This window comes from Akebia trifoliata, chromosome 16 (genome assembly GCF_017979445.1).
Source record: "Akebia trifoliata isolate Shusen 1 chromosome 16, ASM1797944v1, whole genome shotgun sequence".
NCBI classification, from domain to species: domain Eukaryota; kingdom Viridiplantae; phylum Streptophyta; class Magnoliopsida; order Ranunculales; family Lardizabalaceae; genus Akebia; species Akebia trifoliata.
Window position 1 is genome coordinate 22,353,449 of NC_141390.1, and position 23,248 is coordinate 22,376,696.

A 23,248-nucleotide genomic window follows, 5' to 3' on the forward strand; every position below is an offset into this window, starting at 1 on the left:
GAGTCATTTTTAGAACAATTCAGCATTTTGGATGACTTGTAAGGGTAGACTTGAACTCTCTAAGCCATTTTTCACTAGTTTAAATCTTTCTTTTCTATTGCTAATTTTCATTTTCTGATTTGCTACAATTCTGTTTTGTTTTAAAAACCAATATGTTTTTAAACTCTGTTTTGGTTTTTAATCTAAATGAACATTTGAATCCCAACTGTCTTTGTGGAACGAATTCGATATACCCATAGTCCATATCTTACATCTCTATTTCTTTACAATTTTTACACAAAGATACAATGATCAAAATTGGCGCCGTTGCCGGGGACAGCGAGTTGATTCATTTTCAATTTGGAAAGAAGTCCGAAATAGTTTTCGAAACAGAACCAAACTTGTTTTGCTTGAAACAGAAGACTAAAAGAACAGAAAAAAATTTCAAAATATTTTCATTACAATCCTTGGGATATCAGAAACTAGTTCCAATTTGAAAAATCAATTTTCGTCAAAATTTCACCGCTCAGCGGTAGCCTCCTAGTGCTCCTCGGTGACGTGGCAATATTTTTTGCTGATTTTTATTGAAAAAGTTTCTGACATCATGAACATTGTAATGGGCATATTGGTTTTTGCCTTAGTATTCTGATTGGGATAATTTTGTTATTTTCAGGTGAAGGACTCGACGGAATTCGACGAAAGGCAACACATGAAACTTTTATCCAATGAATTGATTCCCTCACCAAGAAGATCAGCAATCTCCAATTTTATTTTTTGTACTAGAAAATAATTTGTATTAGGAACTTGAATTTGTATTAATTTTTAATTTCATCCGAGAACGCTTGGATTGTAATAGATTTAGGGACGGACGATAGTGGGACAAAACTATCTCAGCCCTCGGGTTCGTACACCAAATTTGGTATTGGTGGCCTGAGTCGACTCAACTCGATCAGCCCCCGTCTAGAACGGGAGGTAAAATTTCGAAACACTCACGCATCTCTTGCTAGTGAGTTTCTGTATTGATTTTGAGTGACTAATCTGTACACCTTGGATTCGCAAATAGTAATAAGGACACCCTTACGAGGATGGCACCATAAGATAAGAATCAGATCTTATCACCGATATCTTACCCTTCTAGGAAATCGAATTCACAACCACTTAATTAATTAAAATTGGTTAGACTTGACTCTAGATTTCATCGAGCTCATTAAGCAAAGCTAATCAAAAGTTGCACCAACTGCACTTCTTGATCGTAAACAGTGCCTAAGCGCAATCCTGCCCCGCAATACTACGTGTATTCGGGGGATAGACACACGTCTATTCTAGACGAGAGGTGATCTAAGATTATCCTTTCTTAGCATCGTGCGCCACCACTCCCTTGGGGATTAAATTGATTGTTTCCGATTTTAGAGATTTGGATTGGAGGCTTTAATTAACCATTTGAACCAGTTAGGAGCTGTCTAGTCATAGGAACCCAGTTCTCACGTGTGAGTTCTTCCATCTTCTGTGTGCAATTCAATAATATATATTAGTTACAGAACCTCGAGTAGATTTACATCGTCATGGAGCTTAGGAGAAAATCTTGGATCCCGTACATCTTATGTGATAATTATGGTCATTCTCCCGAGTATTGTCCGAGTTGGCCCATGCTTCGTGCTACACAGGCCAATATGCATAATTCTCAAAACTCGTATTGGATGCCGACACCCAATTCGTTCGACCAACCATACCACGTAGATAATTTGTTTCCCTCAAATTTCATACCGTGTCAAAACGAGTTCACTCAGGGTAGTCATTTTGGTAACCATGACGATTTTTATTTGCATGACACCTCGATGGTGAATCCAACCATAATTTCCCAACAATCCTATGATTCTCAACATTTCTCTGATATAGAGCTACAGAGCCTGAGCCAACATCTACTCACTCATATTTGTCTTCTCCTCAATCGTCACCATTAAAGTCTATGATGTCTGCGATCTTAATTTAACAACGACAGTTGTTAAATCAAAAACAACAACTCCAACAACAACAAGGGGACATGGGTCAAGCCTTAATCAACATAAGAACTCAATTGAGTCACCTAACGCTATCTTTAAAAGAAGAAGAATTTGATAAATTTGAAAATGAGGATATCTCAATCTCAGAAAATCCACCAGTTTTTCAAAATACCCTTAGTGACCAATTTAATTCTTTTGAGGAATTCAATGATTGTCTATCAATAACTGATAACCCCATCTTAATGGAAGTTCAAACACAAATCAATGAGGTTACAGTTCCAACTGAAGCAATGATAGAAGTCCAACTAGGTCCACTTATTGTGCACTTAGAAAAAATAGAGAATGGTCAATTTTCAAATGAGATAACCCTCGAGAGCCAACCAATGTTTCAAATTCTCAATTGTACAAATTTGGCTAAGGAAACTGATCCACTATTTGAGGAGACTGTTGTCAAAGAAGAACCAATGATGAATTCTAATTTGTTAGTCACACCAATAACGACCATTATTGATCCAACCTCGTACCCCATCAAGCCTATATTTTCACAAGATTGTAAAGATCCTGCAACTTCCATTCTCTTAGGGAATACGACGGTTGATAATTTTTTCGAAAATGTAATGACACTAAAAACTAAGGACAAACGAGGGTTGTTGATAATTTTAAAAAATAATTTCCATGTCTTAATGATGATAAAAATATGTCTACCTATCATTTGGGGTGGGAAGTCGATCGCTGTGTCTGTCAAAATGAATGTTAAGAAAATTCCTAGATATTAGACCTTTTGATAGGTCTGGCTGAAGACGTTAAACTTAGCGCTGCTTGGGAGGCAACCCATGTGCTTTTGTTTTAATAAGTAGCGTAGTTAGGAAATATAATTTTTCTTAAAAAAAAAATAAAAAAAAAAAAAAAAAACCTCCAACAATAATCCCTTTCTCATTATCTTCATCTTCAAAGTTTACTCTCAACCAAACCAATCAATCATCACCGCTAGGACTGAAGCCTAGTCAGCAATTGTTGATTAAGTAATAGTAACAGATGCTGGTATATATTGAAGAGACGAAGGCACAGGTCACTGAAAGTTCGGATTTAGATGAGGATGTTTTTAAGTTGTTTTTCTATTTTAGGAAGGATTTCTTTTATACATAAAAACAAATCTGCTTTAAAAATTATAATTGTTATAACTTTTACTCTTAGTTGTAACAAGACTTTGCATATTACTGTCAAATCCATTTCAAGTGTGATCTAACCTCTTTCTATTTCCTTACTGCTTGCATATTGAGGATAATATGTCATTTAGGTTTCGGGGTATTAGGTTAGTTCACAATTGCATTGCATTTCATTGGTAGTTTAGTTTCATATTTATTTCATTACTAGTTTAATTTCATGTAAAAAAAAAATTCAAAAATACTCAATACTTTCGAAATACCTTCATCAAAATTTTTATATGTACTATCATCATACGAATTTTTAAAACCAGGCTCATGTCCAATTTGTGTTTACAAATTCTTATTTCTCAACAAAACAGAATATTTTGAAAAACAAATTCACGTCACTTTTGATTGTAGTGAAAAAGTTATTTTGAAATAAGAGTTGTCTTCTTCGCTGTCTGGAATGATAGGAAAAACCTAGACTACTGAACTTTGACCTCCTTGTCCTTTGGTTGACTGGAGAGAAGAAAAATAAAACTGTGGATAACACAACTTGGACAGCAACCATAGGATTAGACTGGGTATCTTGGAAAGGCTATCTGCTTTTAGAAAAAGAAAAATCAGAAAAAAATTGGTGAAGCGTGAAAAAGTTGAAAAGAAAATAGAAAAATGTGAGAAAAATATCAAAGAACTGCAAATCATGAAAAGAGTCCAATGAGACCAAATAATACAGTAGGGTGAAAGCTGTCAATGGTAAAAATGTGAGTACATTGGAATATCACAGATAAAGCCCCTTAGAGGTATTAAAGTGAACATCCATACTTCTCACAATCCCAGACAGGAGGCTCAGTTTTGAGTTAGAATTTAGGCAGACCCAAACATCTTAGTAGTTAAGAAGGAAAACCTTGCTCCGAAAAATTTATTCTACAATCAGAAAAAAATTTATGCACACACTCAAGATATTTCTGAAAATGAGGAATAAAAAGAATTTTTGCTCAAATAGATCTTTGACTGGATTTTTGAAAATTGGTGTGATGGCATTATATGCAATAATTTTGAAGTCGATATCTTTTAAAAGTGTTAGAATTTTGTAGGTATATTATTTCACCACAAACCCTCACGAGTCAAACTCGTCTACTAGGGGTAACCTATGGGTTTAAGGGCTTACTGCATATGCTAAATGCAGTCGGGAACCTCATGAAAGATGTGTTGTTTTGACTTAAATTTTGCTCGAGATTAGCAAAATTGAGGTTTGGGGTGTGATAAGGTCCCAATAATTCGATTTTAGGACCCTAAATTCACAAAGATTATCAACATTTACATGTTAGTTCCTATAAATAATAACAAATTATATTAATTTTTCAAATTAATGAAGCTAATGAGAATTCGTACTAATTGCAGGTAAATAAGGCACATTTGGAAGTCAACAAATCATAAAACAAGCTTCATTACAATGTGTAAGCAAAAAGAGAGCAACCGAGAAAATTTGACCGTGTTTCGCTGCCACGTCACTGCTCGGTGGTGGCCCCCTAGTGCTCCGCGATGATCTAGAGCCATCTTGCCTCAAGATTTGCACAGGATGTTCCAGATACTTCGGTCGTTGTAACTGAATGGTTCTTTCAAATCAAATCATCCGAAAAGTCAACCCAATAACTCGATTACGAATGTTATAAATTAGACGGTTGATTTAAAAGAAGGGGTCCCTCTTGACCCTCTTCTTCTCCCTAATTTCTTTGTATTTTTTCTTGTTTTTCTTTTAGAAAAGGTATTTTGTAGTAGTGAGAGGATCAAGAGTTGATTGTATTAGATTTTTCATTCCTTTAGTTCTTATTGTAATTCTTTTAGAGAACCATCAAAGAAGGAATCGAAAGTGCAGCATTGTTTTACATTATCTTCTTCATCTACTATCTTCTTTTATTTTCTTATTGCTGCAATATGATCCTTGCAATGATTGGCTAGATCCTCTTTAGAGAGATCAAGGATGCCAGAATAAGTTCATTCTACTAATGTTGTTTCAATTCTATATTTCTGTGTTAAATGTTAAATCTGTGAATCTCTTTATGATAAGATCATCTAACTCATGCTTCTAATTCAAGCTTTGATGAGTATTACTTAGATAAGTTCAAGAACACTCATGCTCTATGATGAATGGAAGTATAAATCGGATAATTTTGTCTAAATTAGAGATCTTCATGGATACTTTTGGGTTACAATTAATGGTTACATCGAATCATCTTCCGATCCACGAGCAATGACTTGCTACGTGGATTGAGTCATTTTTAGAACGATTCAACATTTTGGATGACTTGTAATGATAAACTTGAACTCTCTAAGCCCTTTTTCACTAGTTTAAATCTTTCTTTTCTATTGCTAATTTTCATTTTCTGATTTGCTACAATTTTGTTTTGTTTTTAAAACCAATATGTTTTTAAACTCTGTTTTGGTTTTTAATCCGAATGAACATTTGAATCCCAACTGTCTCTGTGGAACGAATTCAACTTACCCATAGTCCATATCTTACATCTCTATTTCTTTGCAATTTTTACACAAAGATACAATGATCAATAATCACGATCACGATAACAAAGTCTTATCACTTAGTTAAGTGGTCTTTTTTAAAAACATAAAAAAAAAAAAAAAAAAAAAGTAAAAAAGAAATTCATTTCAACATGTTTAATACTTTTTAATCTAATATCTAAGAGGAAAAGTGAAGTTTTTTTAAAGAGTCGTGATAAATTGACTCCCCACGTGGGATACTCAATCAATTCCCCTTACATGATATGCAGTTGTGTATCTCGAGGAGTGTACATTTACGATTCTAACACATGTCAGATTATGGGAATCAATTGAATATACCACATGGGGGAGTCATTTAATCATTACTCTTTTTTTACTAGTTGACAAAGTTCAAGTTCCATAAACTTTTAATTGGAGAATAAAACACTTTGGTCTGCATACACGACTTGGCATATTCTAGATCTTGCTAAAGCGTGCCACATAGACATCGTTCTTATTTTATAGGAATGGGACAACAATTGCTTCAACTAGGGTGGGTTGTTGGGGATGTATACATGCAATTATGAATGTAGATTGATATGAGTTTTCGAATAATCTTAATGGGTTTGTACGTTTGTAAGGAAAAATGATATTTTGAGAAAGTCAACTGTGGCGCCCCGCCAAACACTAACACAAAACCCCATGTCAAAACTCGAGGTACTAGGTGGCACCTCGAAATTTCGGCTTGGTCTCCTCTGTTTATGTTAGCATTCCAAGGCGTTCAACCTGCACCTGATAAACGACATACATTCCTGCATATATACATTCAAAATATAATACTAGCGGAAGCCTATATATATCTAATAACGTACAAAAATTAGAGTGCGGAAGAAGAAGTTTATATACATGATTATACAGAAATTCCTCACTCTAACAAAATTCCTAACGCTCAAAACCAAAATCTATATTACTATTAGACAAATCGACACCATTAGGGGTAATAACCCCAATACTCACCAAGTAATGGACTCTGGTCGTCTATCTGACCCACCAGATGGTCCCTACTCGTTGGATCTATGCCTGTCTCGCCAACTGCAGGCTCTGAAGCTAAAAAAATAGGAAAGAACGGGTGAGTAACAATTGTTACCCAGTAAAGAAACAAACAATTTCTACCAATAACCTCTTCTAGGATGAACAAATAAACATACTGAATCATTTTAACATATGCAAAGTTTTACAGAATAAACTACGATTAACTGGTACATATAGTCAGGGATGAGCAACTAAACATTTTAAAACTGACATTACATCAATCAACAGTACTCAGTATAGCATTTTCTTTATATACAAATCTAATTGACCAAATAGAAACATTAAACATGCATTTCATTTTATATATCAAAGTAAAGCAACAGATACATAATACACTATGGTGGAGTATTGGAATTAGAGAGTTGGGATTCATGATTGGATCTCTCTCAGTCGGGACATGATGTTACAATTTTTTCTCTGGCTTATAGTTCCTGATTTTGTGGCCGGTCGCTGCACTTACCACACTTGGTTGACTATTTATCCGGCTCAGGCTGGCCGTTTGACGTGACCGTAAGCACTGGGTCTCTTTTCGATGTGTCAGAACGTTCGACTACTATAGATTGTTAGTGATCACTGACTAATCATCTTCGTCTATGCCTATCAGGTGTGCATGTGATTCCCAAATATACAAACTATTCGTATATGACCACCTTTACATAACAAGTTCATTGGTAAAGATAGAGAGGAATAACCTGGATTCCAGTTGTGACTCCACTCTCATACGCGTCCCTTACCACGTATGAGCTTGGTGGTCCCTACCGTACATCCCAGAATAGTACACCACTCCGGATGATATGACGCACTATCCCTTCAGTCATACATATATATATTATTTTCATTTGAAAACAAAAGAGAAATTAATAATACAAGATTGAGAATGAATATCCAGTTTCCTACTATGTAAATGTGGCCACATGGCCTAAAATAAATAACAGAACGGAAAAATAAACAGCGTCTCACGCTAATAGAAAGTAAATAAACATACAACCAGTAACATTATCCCTGGATATCCGTTCACCAACCTACATACCACATAATATTGTAAAATGCAGACATCACCCCTCGGGTGTGATTTTGACATTTTACTATTTCAAACCCTTTTTCCCTTTTTTCGATTTTTACAATTTTCAATCTCTTCAATAAAATATCCATTTTCTGATATTCATCAATTCAATATGAGTTCATTGAATATTAAATCATATTTTTCAATTATAGAATTTATTTTTATCAATAATATTAAAAAATACAAATTTTATATCAAAACGGGATCCGAATAGTGCATAAGACCTAACTGATGGAAATAACTCATTAAAATACCCTACCCACGTATATTTTGTTAAAAAATACAATTAAACATATCAAACATGCAATTTCTGACGTGAATTTTGAAATAACAAAAGAATTCTATATTTTGAAAATACATAAAAAATTTTCGATAAAATCCTAAATGCAATTTTCACAATCTACGATTACTAATAGAAATTTAGAGTTCCTTACTATCTCTAGGTGAAGAAATTGAAGCACATGCGCGGAAATCGAGGTGACTCGTACATCAAGGCAACTGATTTTGAAATCGGTCTAGTGATTTCGAAGATCTCGATGTGTTCGTCCTTTCTTCCTTTTGCGGCGAAAGACGGTTTGACCCCGAAACGGATGAAATCCGAGGTCGAAGTTACGAAATCCCCGTATAAAAATACGACTGATTTTTGACGATACGGGGTGAAAAAGACGAGAAAACGAAAGGAATTTGGGTGGATTTTGTAGAGAACGAGGCCGTGGACGTTTCTCCCTTCTACGTCAGACGTCGACGGTGAACGGTTTGCAACGAATCGGAGTTGGAAGATCGGGAGAAAAATAAATTAAAAAAAAAACGTGGCTGGTTTTGGACGGGTTGGGGAAGATGAATAGTGAAAAGAAAATTATTTATATGAAGTCTCGGTATGAAATCAGTATTTTGACTATTGTTTCGATTGACGATAACTTGATCGTTCGGACTCTAAAACTGACAAATGGATACTCTATTTTATCTAATTTTTTGTTCTGGATCTAATGATCAATTTCTACAAATTTTATCTCTAACAAAAATTTACATTTTTACCTTGAGGTGACCCCTAAAATTGACGTTATTTTCATTTTTGACGATAATTCGACTTTCTGTACTCCAAAAATGACAAATAAATAGTCCATATTTAATAATTTTTCGTTACGAATCCAATAGTGTAATCAAATCTTAATAATCCTTGCTCTACTAAAAAGTCACTATTTTAGCCTGGTCCGACTCGATAATCGAGGATTTTGCAACTTTTCTATTCGGACTCGCACTTGAACGTGCTTACAGGCTAAAATATGTTTTTGATCATTTTGAATCCAATGGTGAGGTTAGATTCCATTAAAAATGATTAGAAACCTCATAAAGTTTTATCCAGAAATCCCACTTTCAAGATTTTCTCAAAATTCTATTATTTATTTTTCTCGAGATACGAATTAAAAACTCGGGGTTTTACATCAACATACTACATGTTTATTATGCATTTTCAAGGGAAGATGATAATTGAATGTAACCCATCATTCATTTAGCATACTATAGGGGTCTGCATAAATTTATTGAATCCACTATAGAAACAAATGAAGTAGGCTAATAAATACTTGGGAAGAAAAGATGATAGAATCATAAATGTATTTATCTCAAATCACATAAATCTTGGGTAATCTTGAAATTGATTTACCATATCTCACATATTGGGGACTTTAATAAGCATATATGATGAATAAAAAATTAATTACGAGGAAAACTATTTTTCTCATGATCAAGTATTTATCAAGATCATAAGATCAAGATCTTAAGATCTTGATCTCTTAAGTTCTTAAAAGTAAAGATGATCAAAATCAAAGTTACCTTAGATAGAAGTAACCTTAGGTAGAAGAAGAAGAACAACAAGTTGAAGAAGATGACAATGGAGGAAGAAGAAAAAGTTGGAAAAAAATTTGATGAATGTGAAAGAAGAACAACAAGAAGTTGAAGAAGATGACAATGGAGGAAGAAGAACAAGTTGGAAAAAAAATTTGATGAATGTCAGTAGAAAAGAAAGTTGATGCTCCTCTTTTGGAAAATTATAAATATATATATATATATAATATTTTTTAAATGAAATTTCGGCCCTTAAAGGGCCAAAATACCCTCTCTCCTAATTTTAAAATTAAAAAAATTATTTTTAAATGATACAATTTATTTTTAAATGATATTTGGAGGAGAGATAAATTTTTTGGCCCTTTAAGGGCCGAACTGGGTTCCCAAAACCAATTTCCTTAAATTTATGATTTTTTTAATAAATATTTATTATTTTTGGTTTTTATTAATAATTTCCCCTATATTTTACCTCAACGGAATAAAGTAGCATCCTTTATAATCTAAAGAGGACAATAGCTTAATCTTGATGGACAATTTAATTTTTCTTACTTAAAGATTTTGTTTTTAATATCAAAATTATCAATACCTTATCATTGAAATAAGTAATAACAGTTATGTTATATAACTAAAATTAAGATTTTTATATTAATACAATAAAGTAATGAAATTGACACTCCAAAGACTATAAAAGGTAAAAGAAGTCATCTTCATGTTTATGGTTGCTATTGAAGTATGGGGGCAACCATGGCAATTAAGTGAGGGTCTTAAATTTAGGAAAAATTACTTAAAGGACCCTAATAGAGGGATTTCTTTCTAAATAGTTAGTAAGTTTTGTGAGGTAGTTTGATAGTCCATAACTATACCTTATTATTTGAGATACCACTCCCGTGTTTTCAAATTAATGGACATACTTCTTTGACCAACGTATTTTCTGAGAGGCTAATAGAAAATTATCCAAAATGCTTTCGTTTTTCATCTTTAGTAAAAAACTTTTGATTTCTTCCGCCACCGCCCTCCAAGCAAAAAAAAAAAAACCTGTCATCTTAAAGTTCAAGCTTTACACAACAACTACGGATTTTTCTTCTTTTCTCCTCCAAATCTGTCATCTATAATCCCATGCTTAAACCTAAGAACAAGATAAGAAAAAAATGAGAGATTTTTTGTAGCAAAACAAGATTTATCTTCAATACGATGTGGACTAGGTTAAAAATATTTTAACCTAAACGTTGAAAGAGCTCAAAAAATGACAGCTTTGTTGGAGAATAATCAACCGGTTTTGCCTTTTTAAGTCTTCCAAAGTAGACTAAGATCCAAGAGTACTATTTCTTAAATTTAGAAAGAAAGGGTATCGCCAATATTCACCATAATTGTGAGGCGTATGTCATAATCACTCTATCTTCACATGTGAAAAAGGGGTAAATTCGACGCGACCGATTTAAACTTTACATGAAAAAAGGGTGACTTTGATGGACCTTGCCGTCAAATTTACCCATTTTTTTACATGTAGTGATTGGGGAGTCCATTGCAACCTATTTGGCCATCATATCAAGAATGGTAAAAAGTTCATAAAAGCAACATATATCTAATTAAATATAATTTAATAATATTTTATTAATCAAATGAAATAATGAAAATTCTGTAATTTAGTTAAAAGTAAGGATTTTATTTTTATTTTTTGTTAATGCAATAAAGTAGCACAATTGACACTCTAAAGATTTCAAAAGTATAAAAAAGTCATTATCTTCTATAAATGTCATTATTGGAGTAATGGGCAAGACCCATGTTGAACAGTCATTTAATAATGACAATTAAATATGTTAGTAGAAAATAAGGAGTTTTCTTTAATGCAATAAAGTATAATTCTAGACATTCTAAAGACTATCGAGAGTATAAAAAGTTCGATCACCTACTATCACGGTTGCTATTAAAGTAATGGGATGAGACTGGTATTGGATAAGTAATAGGGGTATTGCTAATTTTCTTCGATGCCTAATATAGCTCTTCCCACTAATAGGCCTTTTTTTATGTCAGAATTATCAATGACTTATCCAAAAAATAATAATAATGACAATTGTGTAATTTAATTAAACTACAGACTTTACAATAAAAATGGAATAAGGTATGGAGTTAAAGACTACAAAAATTACGAAAAATCATCTTATTTTAGGGACACTGTTGGGGTTTGGCAATACCCATATTGCACAAGTAATAAGGGGATTATTTTACGTTATTGCAATAAAACAGTAAAAGAGTGTACTTGACATTATAAAGATTACAAAAGGCATAAAAAGTCACCATCTTCCTTTAGGGTTGCCATTGGAGGGCAAGGCTCATATTGGACAAGTGATTGGGGTATTATTTATTTTCTTTAACAACTAATAGTAGTTTTTGTGAAGAAGGGATTTTTTTTTTCTGTATTATCAATTAATGTTTTATCCCAAAAACATAAAAATAAAAATAATGACATTTACATAATTTAATTGAAACTATGAAACTTACAATAATCAAGATGTTATAGTCACCATTTTGTTTGACTACAAATAATTAAGAAACAAATGCATAATAGTACCTAAAGCAAAATAATGACAGTGTAAAAAATCAAAATCAAAATCAACAATCAAAACAAATGCACTCTTTAAGGTTCATGTGGACATAAAAATTTCGTCGTTTTGAAATATCCCTTCCAGTTTGGGGGATTTTGGAGTCGCCACCAATCATATTGCAAAAGGGTGTGAATGGTTACCTGTGATGTATTTTTTGGAAAATCGTTTGTTTCGGCATCTAGTGACTCTCATACGAATAGAGCTCATTGGTCCAACTTTTGATTCTAAGTAAGAGGGTCTATGTTAGGAAGTAGGGAAGGTGTTAGGCACCCCATTCTATCTATCGTTAGTGGTAATCTTGGATTCGGTCCATTTTTGAAAATAAAATAAAAATGAAAAGGAATCGAAAAGATCCGATGTGTGTCCTCAAGTACGAGGAACTTTGATGTTGGTTCAACCCATTAAGAGCGCACTTATTGAAAAATGGGCCCCTTTGATGGCTCAAGTTATTTGTGGTGTGTGCATAAGTGTAGAGAATGGGGAGAAATAGAAGAGGGGAAGTTGGAGGGGTGAGAGAGGGTGATCTTCCTTAACCTCGACTTTTTCTTCTTTTCTTCTTCAAAAGACGAGTCTTCTATGTCTTGATCTTGCTTGAGAGGGAGTTGAGAGTTGAGGGTAATGTGGTAAGTTGAGAGTTGAGAGTTGAGGGTAGTGTGGTAAGTTGAGAGTGGAAAGAGTTGTAATTTTAGAGGGTTCTTTTTTCAAATTTTCATTAGGTGTGTGAGTTGAGAATGAAGAGGTTCTATAGGATTTTGTGGGTATTTTTAGGGGTAGAATTGGGTGAAATGATGAGAAATGATAGAATGGTTAGGGGTTTGAGAGAGGGGTGTGTGTAAATTGATGGAGATGAAGGGGCATTTATGGAAGAAGGGTTAAATGGGTTATTTATAACCCAAGGTGAAATGAATTGAATGGTGTTTGGTTGAGAGAATGAGAGTGTAAGAGGGTGATTGATTAATTGAGTGGTGTTTTGTTTAAGAGAATGGAGGATTTAAGATGGTGGTTTATTAGGTTTTGAGAGGGTGAGGAAGATGGTGACATGTGTCAAGATGTGTGGAGATTAGAGATTTAGATGAATTGATGGGAGAGAGAGTGTGTTTAATTTGAGAGGAGAGGTGTGGGTTTAGAGTGTAAGGATGGGTTTGTAAGGAATAATGATGATAGGTTAGGAGGAGGTATGGGTTTGTAGAGAATTATGATGGTAGATTAGGGGGAGGTATGGGTTGGAAGTATGGGTTGGAGATGTTTAGAGAAAAGGTGATGGGATAGGTAATGAGATGAGGGATGTGAGTTGAGGTGGTGACATGTGTCCCACCTTGATGATCATGTTGATTGGTTGTTGAGTTAGGTTGAGAGTTGGACTTGGGTAATGGATTGGGTAGGTATAGTGTTGGATTGGGCTTAGGTTGTGGGTAGAATAGGAATGAATTTGGGTTGAGTTGAGGAGTGTAGAGGGGTGGTGAGGAATTTGGGTCCATGGGCCACGTGATAGGTTCTTAGGCCATTTATGGAAAGAAATAGAGATTTTTGAAGGTTTGGGCTTTGCGGCCTATTCCAATTTTGATAGATTTTAAAGGTTTTTGCGTCGAGGACTCGGTCAAATTTGGATGTCTACAGTTTGCATCTAAACAGAACAAAAAAGTTGGAAATGAGCACATTGAAAAAACTCATTTACAACAACACAATTGCTAACAAGGTGATCCCTGTCGTAGGGGGCCAGCCATTGGTCCATCGGACTTTGCCTGGCCCAAAGGCCAACCTTATCCAACAAGACTAATCCCCGGACTGCACGCACCATCCCACCCTGTCATGTGAAGCCATTAAGTAGCCACCTTTTTCGTGGAGGGGCATATAGAGATTCAAAGTCACGACCTGGGGACCACACCCAGTCGCTTCTTACCATCTCAGTTAACCCCCGATGAGTATATATTAGCCTTATGTGATACTCTTAAGTATGTTTTGAAGTTGCATGCCCAACATATTTAGTCATTAATTTTGTTATCATATTTATACCTACCTTTCAAAAGTTTTGGTGAATATTTGAGATGAGCTCTACTTTCAAATTGATGACATACCCTTTGACCTAGGTCTTTTCTTGAGAAATTATAGGAATATGACCTAAATACCTTCGTCTGTCAAGCTCTAACAAAAAACTCATTGATTTTCTCTCTTCAAATTCTGTCATCTTCAACCCAAGGGAAGAATTTTTTACCCTCGCCTTCAACCATAAGATTTTGTCACCTTCAACCTTCAATCATTAAGAACAAATAGGATTGTTGAGAAAAATTGAAATGAAAGGTGACAATTTTTGGGTAAAAAAATGAAGGTTTTCTACAAGGGGTTGAAAACATGATTGAAGAGGTAAAATATAATATACCATGTAGGTTGAAGAGCTTGAAGATGACTGAGCTTTGGGAAAACATTAAGAGTTTTTGGCTAAAGGTTGAAAATGAGGCCATCCAATTCATTTTTTGTTAGTCTTCCAAATAAATTGAGGTCAAAAAGGTGCATCAATTTGGAAACACAAGGGATATTTCAAATGTTTGCCAAAATTGTGAGGAGTAAATCAGATCTTGGGGACTCCTTTGCAACTTGGTTGGTTTCGGTCATTTGTTAATAAGATTAAGTGCAACATGTATATTTAAAACAGTCGTGATAATCTGACTCACTTTTTTGTACTCTCCCTTCATAGAACCGTAGGTCTTTTGCTTCGAGATACACAAAGCCAAAGATTTATGTTTATGTTTACTGCAATGTTAGAGAGCGTGCACAAAAGAGTGTCAGATTATCACGATTCTAATTAAAAAAGGAAAAAATTACTCAATGGTAGGGACTTTTTTCTAAACTAATGCATCTTGACTTTTTGAGCAGTAGCTTAACAACCCAGTTAGTAAAATCTTTCTTTCTTATTGCCCCTTGACCTTTGTCAAACTTTAAACCACAAACTGTCGAGATCAACAATGCAAGTCATTGAGATTGATGATTTGATCCGTCGGTCTCCGTGGGGAATTTCTTCCAATAGTTAGTCTCTAGATGATTGGCTCAACGCTAGCAATTGAGAAGTACTAGCAATGGTCTCGAAATATGAGGAAAAACATTTAGAAGAACCTAAAGAGCAAGCTATTGTTTTGAACTCTAAGAATTCAAAGGCACTTCAAGGAATTTTCAACATGACCCACAAAGTTGTGAAAACTTTATAAATAAACCTAGAAGTATATAGACAAAGAGACTGATATTTTTTGGGTGATGAGTTTCTACTTTAAAAGCATGACACAGGTAAATAAAAGGGCATTGGCAAAGTTGCCAGGCTTGCTAGACCCATAAAACCAAGTGATATAGACACCATTGAGATGTTTTGGTGCACAATCAATACAATTCTGTAGTTTTTTGAGATTTGAAAGAATCCAAGTTTCCATATCTGAATAAGTAAAACAAAAAATGAACAAACATAATATTTCCATAAATGACACGATGTCTATTTTCTATGCTTTCGGAACAATGTGTTTTAGTCAGTGTCAGATTTCTTAGCAACATATTTTGAAGCGACCTATTAACTTAATGAGTGCATCCTTTCTGAAATACACATCCGTATCTTGAATATGATTGATTCAACATATTTAGCAATTCTAAACTCCAATTTAAATTCAACAATAAAGAGATTTAATTGATTTAATATGATCAAAGTCTTTTTAAATGAAACTGACTTGCATTAGAAGCTAGAAAGGCTAAAATCTTTGAAAAATGAAACGTAGCAACTCAAATTTGGACAATCTTGAGCAATCAGGAGTTAGAAGTTAGCAAGGAAGCAACATGATTCAAGTAGCTATTTTATGTCTTACCTAATCTTATTAAACAAATTAGAAACAATTCATTTAGCACAAAAAAAAAAAAAAAAACAATTCATTAGGTTTCACATAATCAGACACGACGTCATAATTCGTCAAAAGCGACTGCTCCTACAGTCGCAAAAGGAGTCGTTTTCAAAAAAGTGATTTTTTAATTGCGACAGACCAAAACAGTTGGAAAAAACGACTGTCTTTTGACAATCGGAAAAAAGACTGTCTTTTATAGTCGTTTATTTACAGGTACACATCATATAGAATAGTCAATGACTGTCTTTCTTTTTTATTATTTATAAATAATAAAAAAATTCGATAGGTAAAAAGTGAAAATTGAGGTTATGTCATCTTTTCTATTATCCATTTCAATATAATAATTTTTTTTATTAAAAAGAATGTGTGAGATCCAATAGAAGACCCAAACAATGTCACAACAAATTAATGGGAAAACCTCCAACAATGGCTTCCCCTCGATTGTATTTGTGGGTTTGAGCTCAAATCACGTAAACGCCCACTTCTTCTACCAACTTTTTCAAGGCAAAGACCATTTGGAGGACTTTGAGTTTTGGTGTTATTTAGCGTAACTTCCTCACCATTGAAACAAACAGATCACAACAAGATCTAGAAAGCGAGAAACAGACCATCAGTTGAGACTCTACACCAAGCAAGGCCTGCTGCTTCCTCAAGAGAACAATAGATAAGATGACAAGAAGATACTGCATGTCTGTCAAGTATTACATGTTTCCTTTCACAACTTTTCTTTCTTTCATTACAATATGGAGCAGTTTTTGTGTGCCTTACTCTTCTTCTTCTTTTGCATGGGCGGCTGGAGCACCACTTTAATAGCGGCATCAAATACTGCCTTCACTAATGACATTTTTCATATATTAATGAAAGCATGACATCATAAGAGACTGATATTTTTTTGGTGATGTGCAATACCTCCATAATAAACGATCACTAGGAGAAACAGACATCAACTCTTCTCTCTTCAAATAAACAAAAGCCAGATTAAACTACTTTTAAAAAGTTGGGAGATAAAACTTGCTGAAAGATCCTCAACGTAGAACACAGGAAAGCTGCTGACATACCTGAGCCGTAGTAATTGGCACAGCCCAGGGATGGTCTATAAAGAACTGCTTATCATCCCGAAGATCTGCAAGCACATAAATTGAGTGTCATCAAAAACAGATTTAACAGATATTTTTTAATGGTGGAAAAGAACCCCAAGATCATATCTATTTTATTAGGACACATTGGAATAAATAAAAAGGATCTACGAAGATGCAGAAATAACTCAAATGGAAATGTAATAGAACTTGAAAGTCGTTACACTGTCAACTTTCAGATTTCAAGATAAGATAACCAAGAACTCAAACTGTGGAAACACAACCAGATGCAAGACAAAAAGAGAAGCATGCACAGGACAACTTAAAGATTAAAAAACAGCAAGTAAATGACACATGGCTCCTGTGCATACGTGAGAAATAAAACTTTAAGTGTGGTGTTTTTAATATGCTGTCAGTTTAGTCCCATATTGCTTACAAATTACAAGTGGCTTAGTTCCTCCTCTATATAAATGAGTGGTCTCTTTGCACAATAAAACATTTATTTTTCTTAACATGGTATTAGAATACTTGATCACAATATGATCATGCTCTGAGTTTCCTACTCCACACTTCTTCGGGGTGGGTGACGAAGATGCTGCCCACCGGGCTTAAACTTCTTTTCTATATTTTCTTTGAGCATTTTCTATGCAATAAAACTAGTGTAACCACATTCACCTAGAGAAAGCCGAAGGATATCTACAAACCAAATTGACTTTGATTCCACTAACCAGGGGAAGGCTCGTCAACAAAAATTTTGACAGAAAGAAAAAAAGAAGATTCCTACTAGCAATGATCACCACATTGGAAGTACATACAGATACACAATGCCTTAACAATTTATAGAAAGTAGCTAAAATGGCGTAAATAGCACGCGGCTGGCAGTATTAAACACAGTGGTGGAAATAAGCTTTCCCGCTTCCATAATTTTGGCAAGAAATTTTTAATGGATGTGTTCTGATACTTAAAAAATTAATTCCTAATCACTGTGACAACACAGATCTCCAATTATAACTAGTTCCAAGTAAAAGAGCAGAGAAGCTTTTGAATGGAATTATGACATACCTCAACCGAGTTCTTTTATTTGGAAAACAAACGTAATAGAGAGAAAAAAGGGCAAAACTTACTTAGAAAGAATGGAGAGGGATCTTCTTACTATAAAAAGAAGAAAAGAAAAAAGGAAATTGCAAAATTGTAAACAAAGCATCTCCATTTAATAAACAAAATCTTCAAATCAAATGCCTCATAGCCTTCACTGTGAGAATGATCCTCTAAATATGTGTATCTTTGCATTAAAAAAATCTACAATTATGTTACTTCCAAAAACACCAACCAAAGGCAAAGCAAGATAGCATCAAAAGAGTCCTGCCACACGGGCCATCCTATGTTTCTAAGATGGTCCACCTGGGGAATTTATCTAGAATAGCAATGTTACATTGGAAGGGATGTGTTTTTCCCAAAACCATCTATACTGTGAAGCAACACAGTATCACTATCATTAGATGATTATCAGGATTCGAAAATAACCTAATAGAAATAACATAAGGAGAATTGTTTGGTAAAGGTCCCTCCCATATCATTCTCTATCCCCCCAACTGAGATGAGCATTCATCCTTAAGATATCCCACAAAAACTATCCCCAATCCTGGAAACTTCTTAGGTTCAGATCACATACAACATTTTCCGCTTCTAGCCTTCCTTTCTCCTGGCTAAGGAGAAAATAGTTGGACGCCACATTAAGAGGACAATCACCAATCATCACACCACATTAGTCCAAAACGTAATTAGACCAAATAAGGCCCAAACTTGCAGATGCAACAGGATCCTCAAAAATTCAAATAGAATTAAGGACCGGGAATAACATAACAATGTGAGGAATCAAATGGAGATGAGAGAAAATCTAACCAAGCTTTGTTCCAACAAGAACTATTGGAACACCAGGTGCATAATGCCTTAGTTCAGGAATCCACTGCAATAAAACATAAACAAGTTAGTAGCAAGACAGCTTTACCTGTCCTGCAATCTCCATATTGTTGATTCTTCAAAAATATTTATTTGCCTTCACCCCTCCTTCCTTTCAGATTGTAAAGAGTGATGGATGATGAATCCCTTAATTAAGCAGTTTCATCATAATTTGTAGTCTCATGCCAACCAAGCCAACTTAATTTCTGCTAAATCTGTTGAATCCACTCTCATCTTTAAGAATAGGAAATAACCGTTTCAAACTCAGAAAATAGCAACAAGTTCCTATCTTCCAAGGTGGATTAGGTTTTTCAATCACCTCTGCAAACCTTCCCTAAACTTGTATCCAATCATTAAAAGTTGAAAGACAACAAGGTATAATTGGAGATAGGAACTCCAAGTTACAAAGAGACCTAACACACCTAAGAATATCAACACCACCCAACAACACTTCCAACTCGGGCAAGAGCAAAAGCAAATGGAAACCGAATTTACATATAACTGCATATTAGAGAGAACTGAATCATTTACATGTTTGTACCTGCATGACTGAGGCTCTTGAATTACCAGCTAAGACTCAATTTGAATTTATTAGTATCCTTCAATATTCTGCGTAACTCCAAACAACATCCAATTAGTAGCCAGATTTGACAAATAAGTTTCAAAATTGAATAAGGAAAAACCACTAATGATATATTTCATCCATTGATAAAGTAAGAAGTGTAATTTTATGCATGGGTGGGAGTCCCAACTGCAGTGTAGCTTCATTAAAATAATTAACAAGAAATTACTTTTGATTAAGATATTGAGTCGCCTTAAACCAAAGCAAAATATAACCAAAGTTATAGTTACCTTTCCAAAAGCCTTGCACTTCATTTTTGCATAATTTAAGAGATAATGCAAAGAAAAGCTAAAATAAGCCTGGGGCATGGAAGAGGTCTTACATTTGTTGGAGATATTGAAGCCTGACTAGCTCTGGTGGGAGTATTCCTAATAGATCCTGATTTTTTAGTACACTGCACCCCCAAAGGGAAAGGTGTGCTGATTTTGTAACTCAACCTAACAAGGTAACTTAAAAGCTCACTAACGTGGTAGATGTAAGAACCCTAGATTTTTCCCTCGAGATACACAATTGCACATGTTTTATGGGGATGTGTAGTTATGTATCCCGAGGAAAAAATCCGTGGTTCTTACAGGGTACATGTCAGTCGAGTTTTTGAGTCACCCTGTCAGATTGAGTTAAAAAATCATTACACAAAAAGAAATTATTAGTGCCTATTCTATAAAACAGTAAATACTTTCCATTGTTTCGAGATTCTTCCATCGTGTGCATCAACAACAATTTTTTGCAACATGGATAACACTAATTCCATTGCAAGATTCACCACCAACACCTAAATAAAATTAAACAAATAAATGCAACACTTGATTTGGAAACAAATACACAGAGAAACACAAACAAGATTCATTTATATAAATCCTATTGATCGATAAATTTTATCAAACACAATTGGACAGATTAATAAGATTCGTTTACCCGACCTCAAATTTTAGAATAGGTCTTCATTAATGACGACGCTGAAGAGTTTTACTCTTCAATTATTGCTGATATGACGGTCTAAGTTTGCGTAGCTTGTACTTATACTTACGTTGATCACAAGTATATATATATTCTTTTACTTCTGAATTATAATAGTCCTTAAACATGTAGTAATAAGTATTCATTAACAGTTTAAGAATGTAAGGTAAGGAGGACATATATAGGTGAAATGAATGGGGACAAGTTATTGTCTTGTGTAAGGGTTGTGAGAGTTTACATACCGGCAAAGAAAGACATGGCAAAATCAACCGGAAACCAAGATGGGCAGGAAAAATCCACTCCGTCAATCTGTTGAAAGTACATAAAATTCAGAATTTTATGTACTGTTATAATCACAATGCAAGTAAAAGAAGAATTAAAATGAAAGGCTTTTGGTAAACTAAGTACAAGAAACATGGCATGAAATGGGTTGATAAATATATATCACTCACCTTCCTTTATGTTTTCTTCGAGCTCTCCTACAATCATTTGGACAGACTCAGGGATACTTTGACACAAAATCCAAGTTAGGATGGCAGGCAAGGTGTGAGTGAAAACTCAAATGATAAATACACACTACAGTTGGCAAAAACTTATACACGCTATAATAATTGAATTACTTACTTGGTTAATCCAATAGGGAATCTTCACAGAAGACTTGAACCAAAGCGAGAGAGAGACGCAAGCAAGAGTCGAGACCGACTGAAACAAATGATTGAACTGAAATTAGGGTTAATTCTAAAAAAACCAAAGTGAAACCCTAAGTCTTAAGTCTTTTAAACTGAAATTAAAAGATAAACTCGCCTGAAATCTGTCGAAAACGTGATTCAGATCAGAACTGAAGTATCCTAATCTCAACCAACAAAATCCTAAAAAACCTACCTGTTGTTGCAGAAGCTCAACTTAGTCAATCCCTTCTCGATATTAAAAACCTAGAAAATGAAATATATGATTTAGGGATCAATTGCTACACCGTAAAATTGAATCAACACTATAGAACTAGGGTTTTATTTAAATCGAACCAAAAAATAAAACCAAAACTATACTATCGAACCTGATTAAAGTTTCGATATCAGATCGAAAACTTAGAACCAAATTCGTTGAAGATTATATATATATATATATATATATATATATATATAGAGAGAGAGAGAGAGAGAGAGAGAGAGAGAGAGAGAGAGAGAGAGAGAGAGAAGAGAGTTCAATCTGAAGAAATAACAAATAAAAAAACCAAATCATTGAGTGAGACCGAGAGCTCAAACCCTAGAACAATTTAAGAGTGGGAAAAAAAAAAAAAACAAACCTGATGAACAGCGCTATGGATCGAACTTGAATAGATCGAGTTGAGAGAGAGTGCAAGTTTGTTTTTAAGGAGAGATGAATACAGAGGAATCCGTGAATCAAACCCGATCGAAGAGAGAGAGAGAGCACAATTCGTTTTTCTCTATAAGATGGGGAAGAAAGGGATTTTTTAGAGAGTGACTATTGGCACCCCAACTTTTCCTTAGAAAGGACGGTTGAACGTCTGTTAAAAAAATTATCGCAATTAACGACGGCATTTAACAGTCATTTTTAGCAGTACTTTGGCCCAGCCTAACTGACAAAGCCCTTTCAAAAAGTTCATCGTAAGATATTAGACTTTGACAGTTTAACCAAACATTTGATGCTTATGTAATTGCAACAGTTGTGGTCATCAACTTGGGGTCCATTTCAATCTTTGAGGATCTTTCATTTGTTTATTTTAGTTTCTATATGTTGTCTAAATTATCCAAGTAAACAAAGTAGATATAGAGAGGGCTGTCAACCGATAGATATCCGATCGGATAATACTATATCCGAATTCGAATCCGAAAAAAATGATGATATCCAAATTCGAATCCGAATCCGATTGGATATCACTAGCAAACATTTGAATTCGAATTTGAAAAATGTATCGGATATCCGATCTGAAAAAAAAAATCTTATAAAATACCATCATTCTCAATCGATAAAAAAAACAAATCGATTTTCATTTTGTTTTTTAATCTTCTAACTATTTCAGTCTTAAAATCGAATAAAATGGGATTTTATTTGTGTGTGTGTGTGAGAGAGAGAGTATCTTTGGAAGCTCGTCGGTCGGAGAAAATGATGGTTATGGTCCATTGGTCGGATTTTACCGAGAGAGAGAATGTGTAATTGGATGTCGCCGGCCGGAGAAGACGATGGGTATGGAACTCACAGTCGAAATCCCCCTCACCGATCATTAATGGCTACTGGTTCTTGTGTGTTGAGACGTGAGAGAAGATAAAGGTTAAAAAATTCTGTTTTGTTGTATAACATGAATACACGACACTTATATATACATATATAAAAGTTTTGTTGTAAAACATGAATACATAATATGTATATTATATCGGACGGATATTATCGGATCGGATTTCGCAATATCCGAATTCGTATCCGAAAGTCATTCAAATTTTAAAATAACATCCGAATCCAAATCCGATATTCAAAAATTTTGGATAATATTCGATTTTTCGAATTCGAATTCGGATTC

General features: G+C 34.3%; 1 protein-coding gene across 19 annotated transcripts; it reads right to left on the minus strand.

Moving 5' to 3' along the window:
- Positions 1-16,743: 16,743 nt before the first annotated feature.
- LOC147382888 (rac-like GTP-binding protein RHO1) lies at positions 16,744-22,594 on the minus strand. 19 transcript variants are annotated; one of them, XR_015173655.1, is made up of 10 exons: positions 22,016-22,593; positions 21,595-21,644; positions 21,337-21,414; positions 21,165-21,220; positions 20,955-21,021; positions 20,078-20,527; positions 19,665-19,742; positions 19,077-19,140; positions 17,157-17,221; positions 16,744-17,054 (listed from the first exon to the last, which is right to left on the minus strand). XR_015173655.1 is itself a non-coding variant. In XM_086428522.1 (10 exons), the coding sequence occupies exons 7-10, from the start codon at positions 19,678-19,680 to the stop codon at positions 16,953-16,955; spliced, it is 237 nt and encodes a 78-aa protein (XP_086284648.1). In that variant the 5' UTR covers positions 19,681-19,742; positions 20,078-20,149; positions 20,955-21,021; positions 21,165-21,220; positions 21,337-21,414; positions 21,595-21,644; positions 22,016-22,582; the 3' UTR covers positions 16,744-16,952. The 19 variants fall into 19 exon arrangements, 12 of the variants coding, with proteins under 12 accessions (XP_086284648.1, XP_086284650.1, XP_086284649.1 ...); XR_015173650.1 differs by having other exon boundaries at positions 20,078-20,149; positions 22,016-22,585; XM_086428522.1 differs by having other exon boundaries at positions 19,675-19,742; positions 20,078-20,149; positions 22,016-22,582.
- Positions 22,595-23,248: the final 654 nt, after the last annotated feature.

What these genes read in the sequence shown, in the direction of transcription:
- LOC147382888 (XM_086428521.1), bottom strand. Translation starts at nt 21,201, where the DNA reads ATGATTGTAGGAGAGCTCGAAGAAAACATAAAGGAAG. An exon ending in TGCCATGTCTTTCTTTGCCG is followed by an intron (nt 17,222 to 20,954) that starts GTATGTAAACTC and finishes ATGTGCTTGCAG; the next exon opens with ATCTTCGGGATGATAAGCAG. An exon ending in TGCCAATTACTACGGCTCAG is followed by an intron (nt 17,055 to 17,156) that starts GTATGTCAGCAG and finishes GTTTATTTGAAG; the next exon opens with AGAGAAGAGTTGATGTCTGT.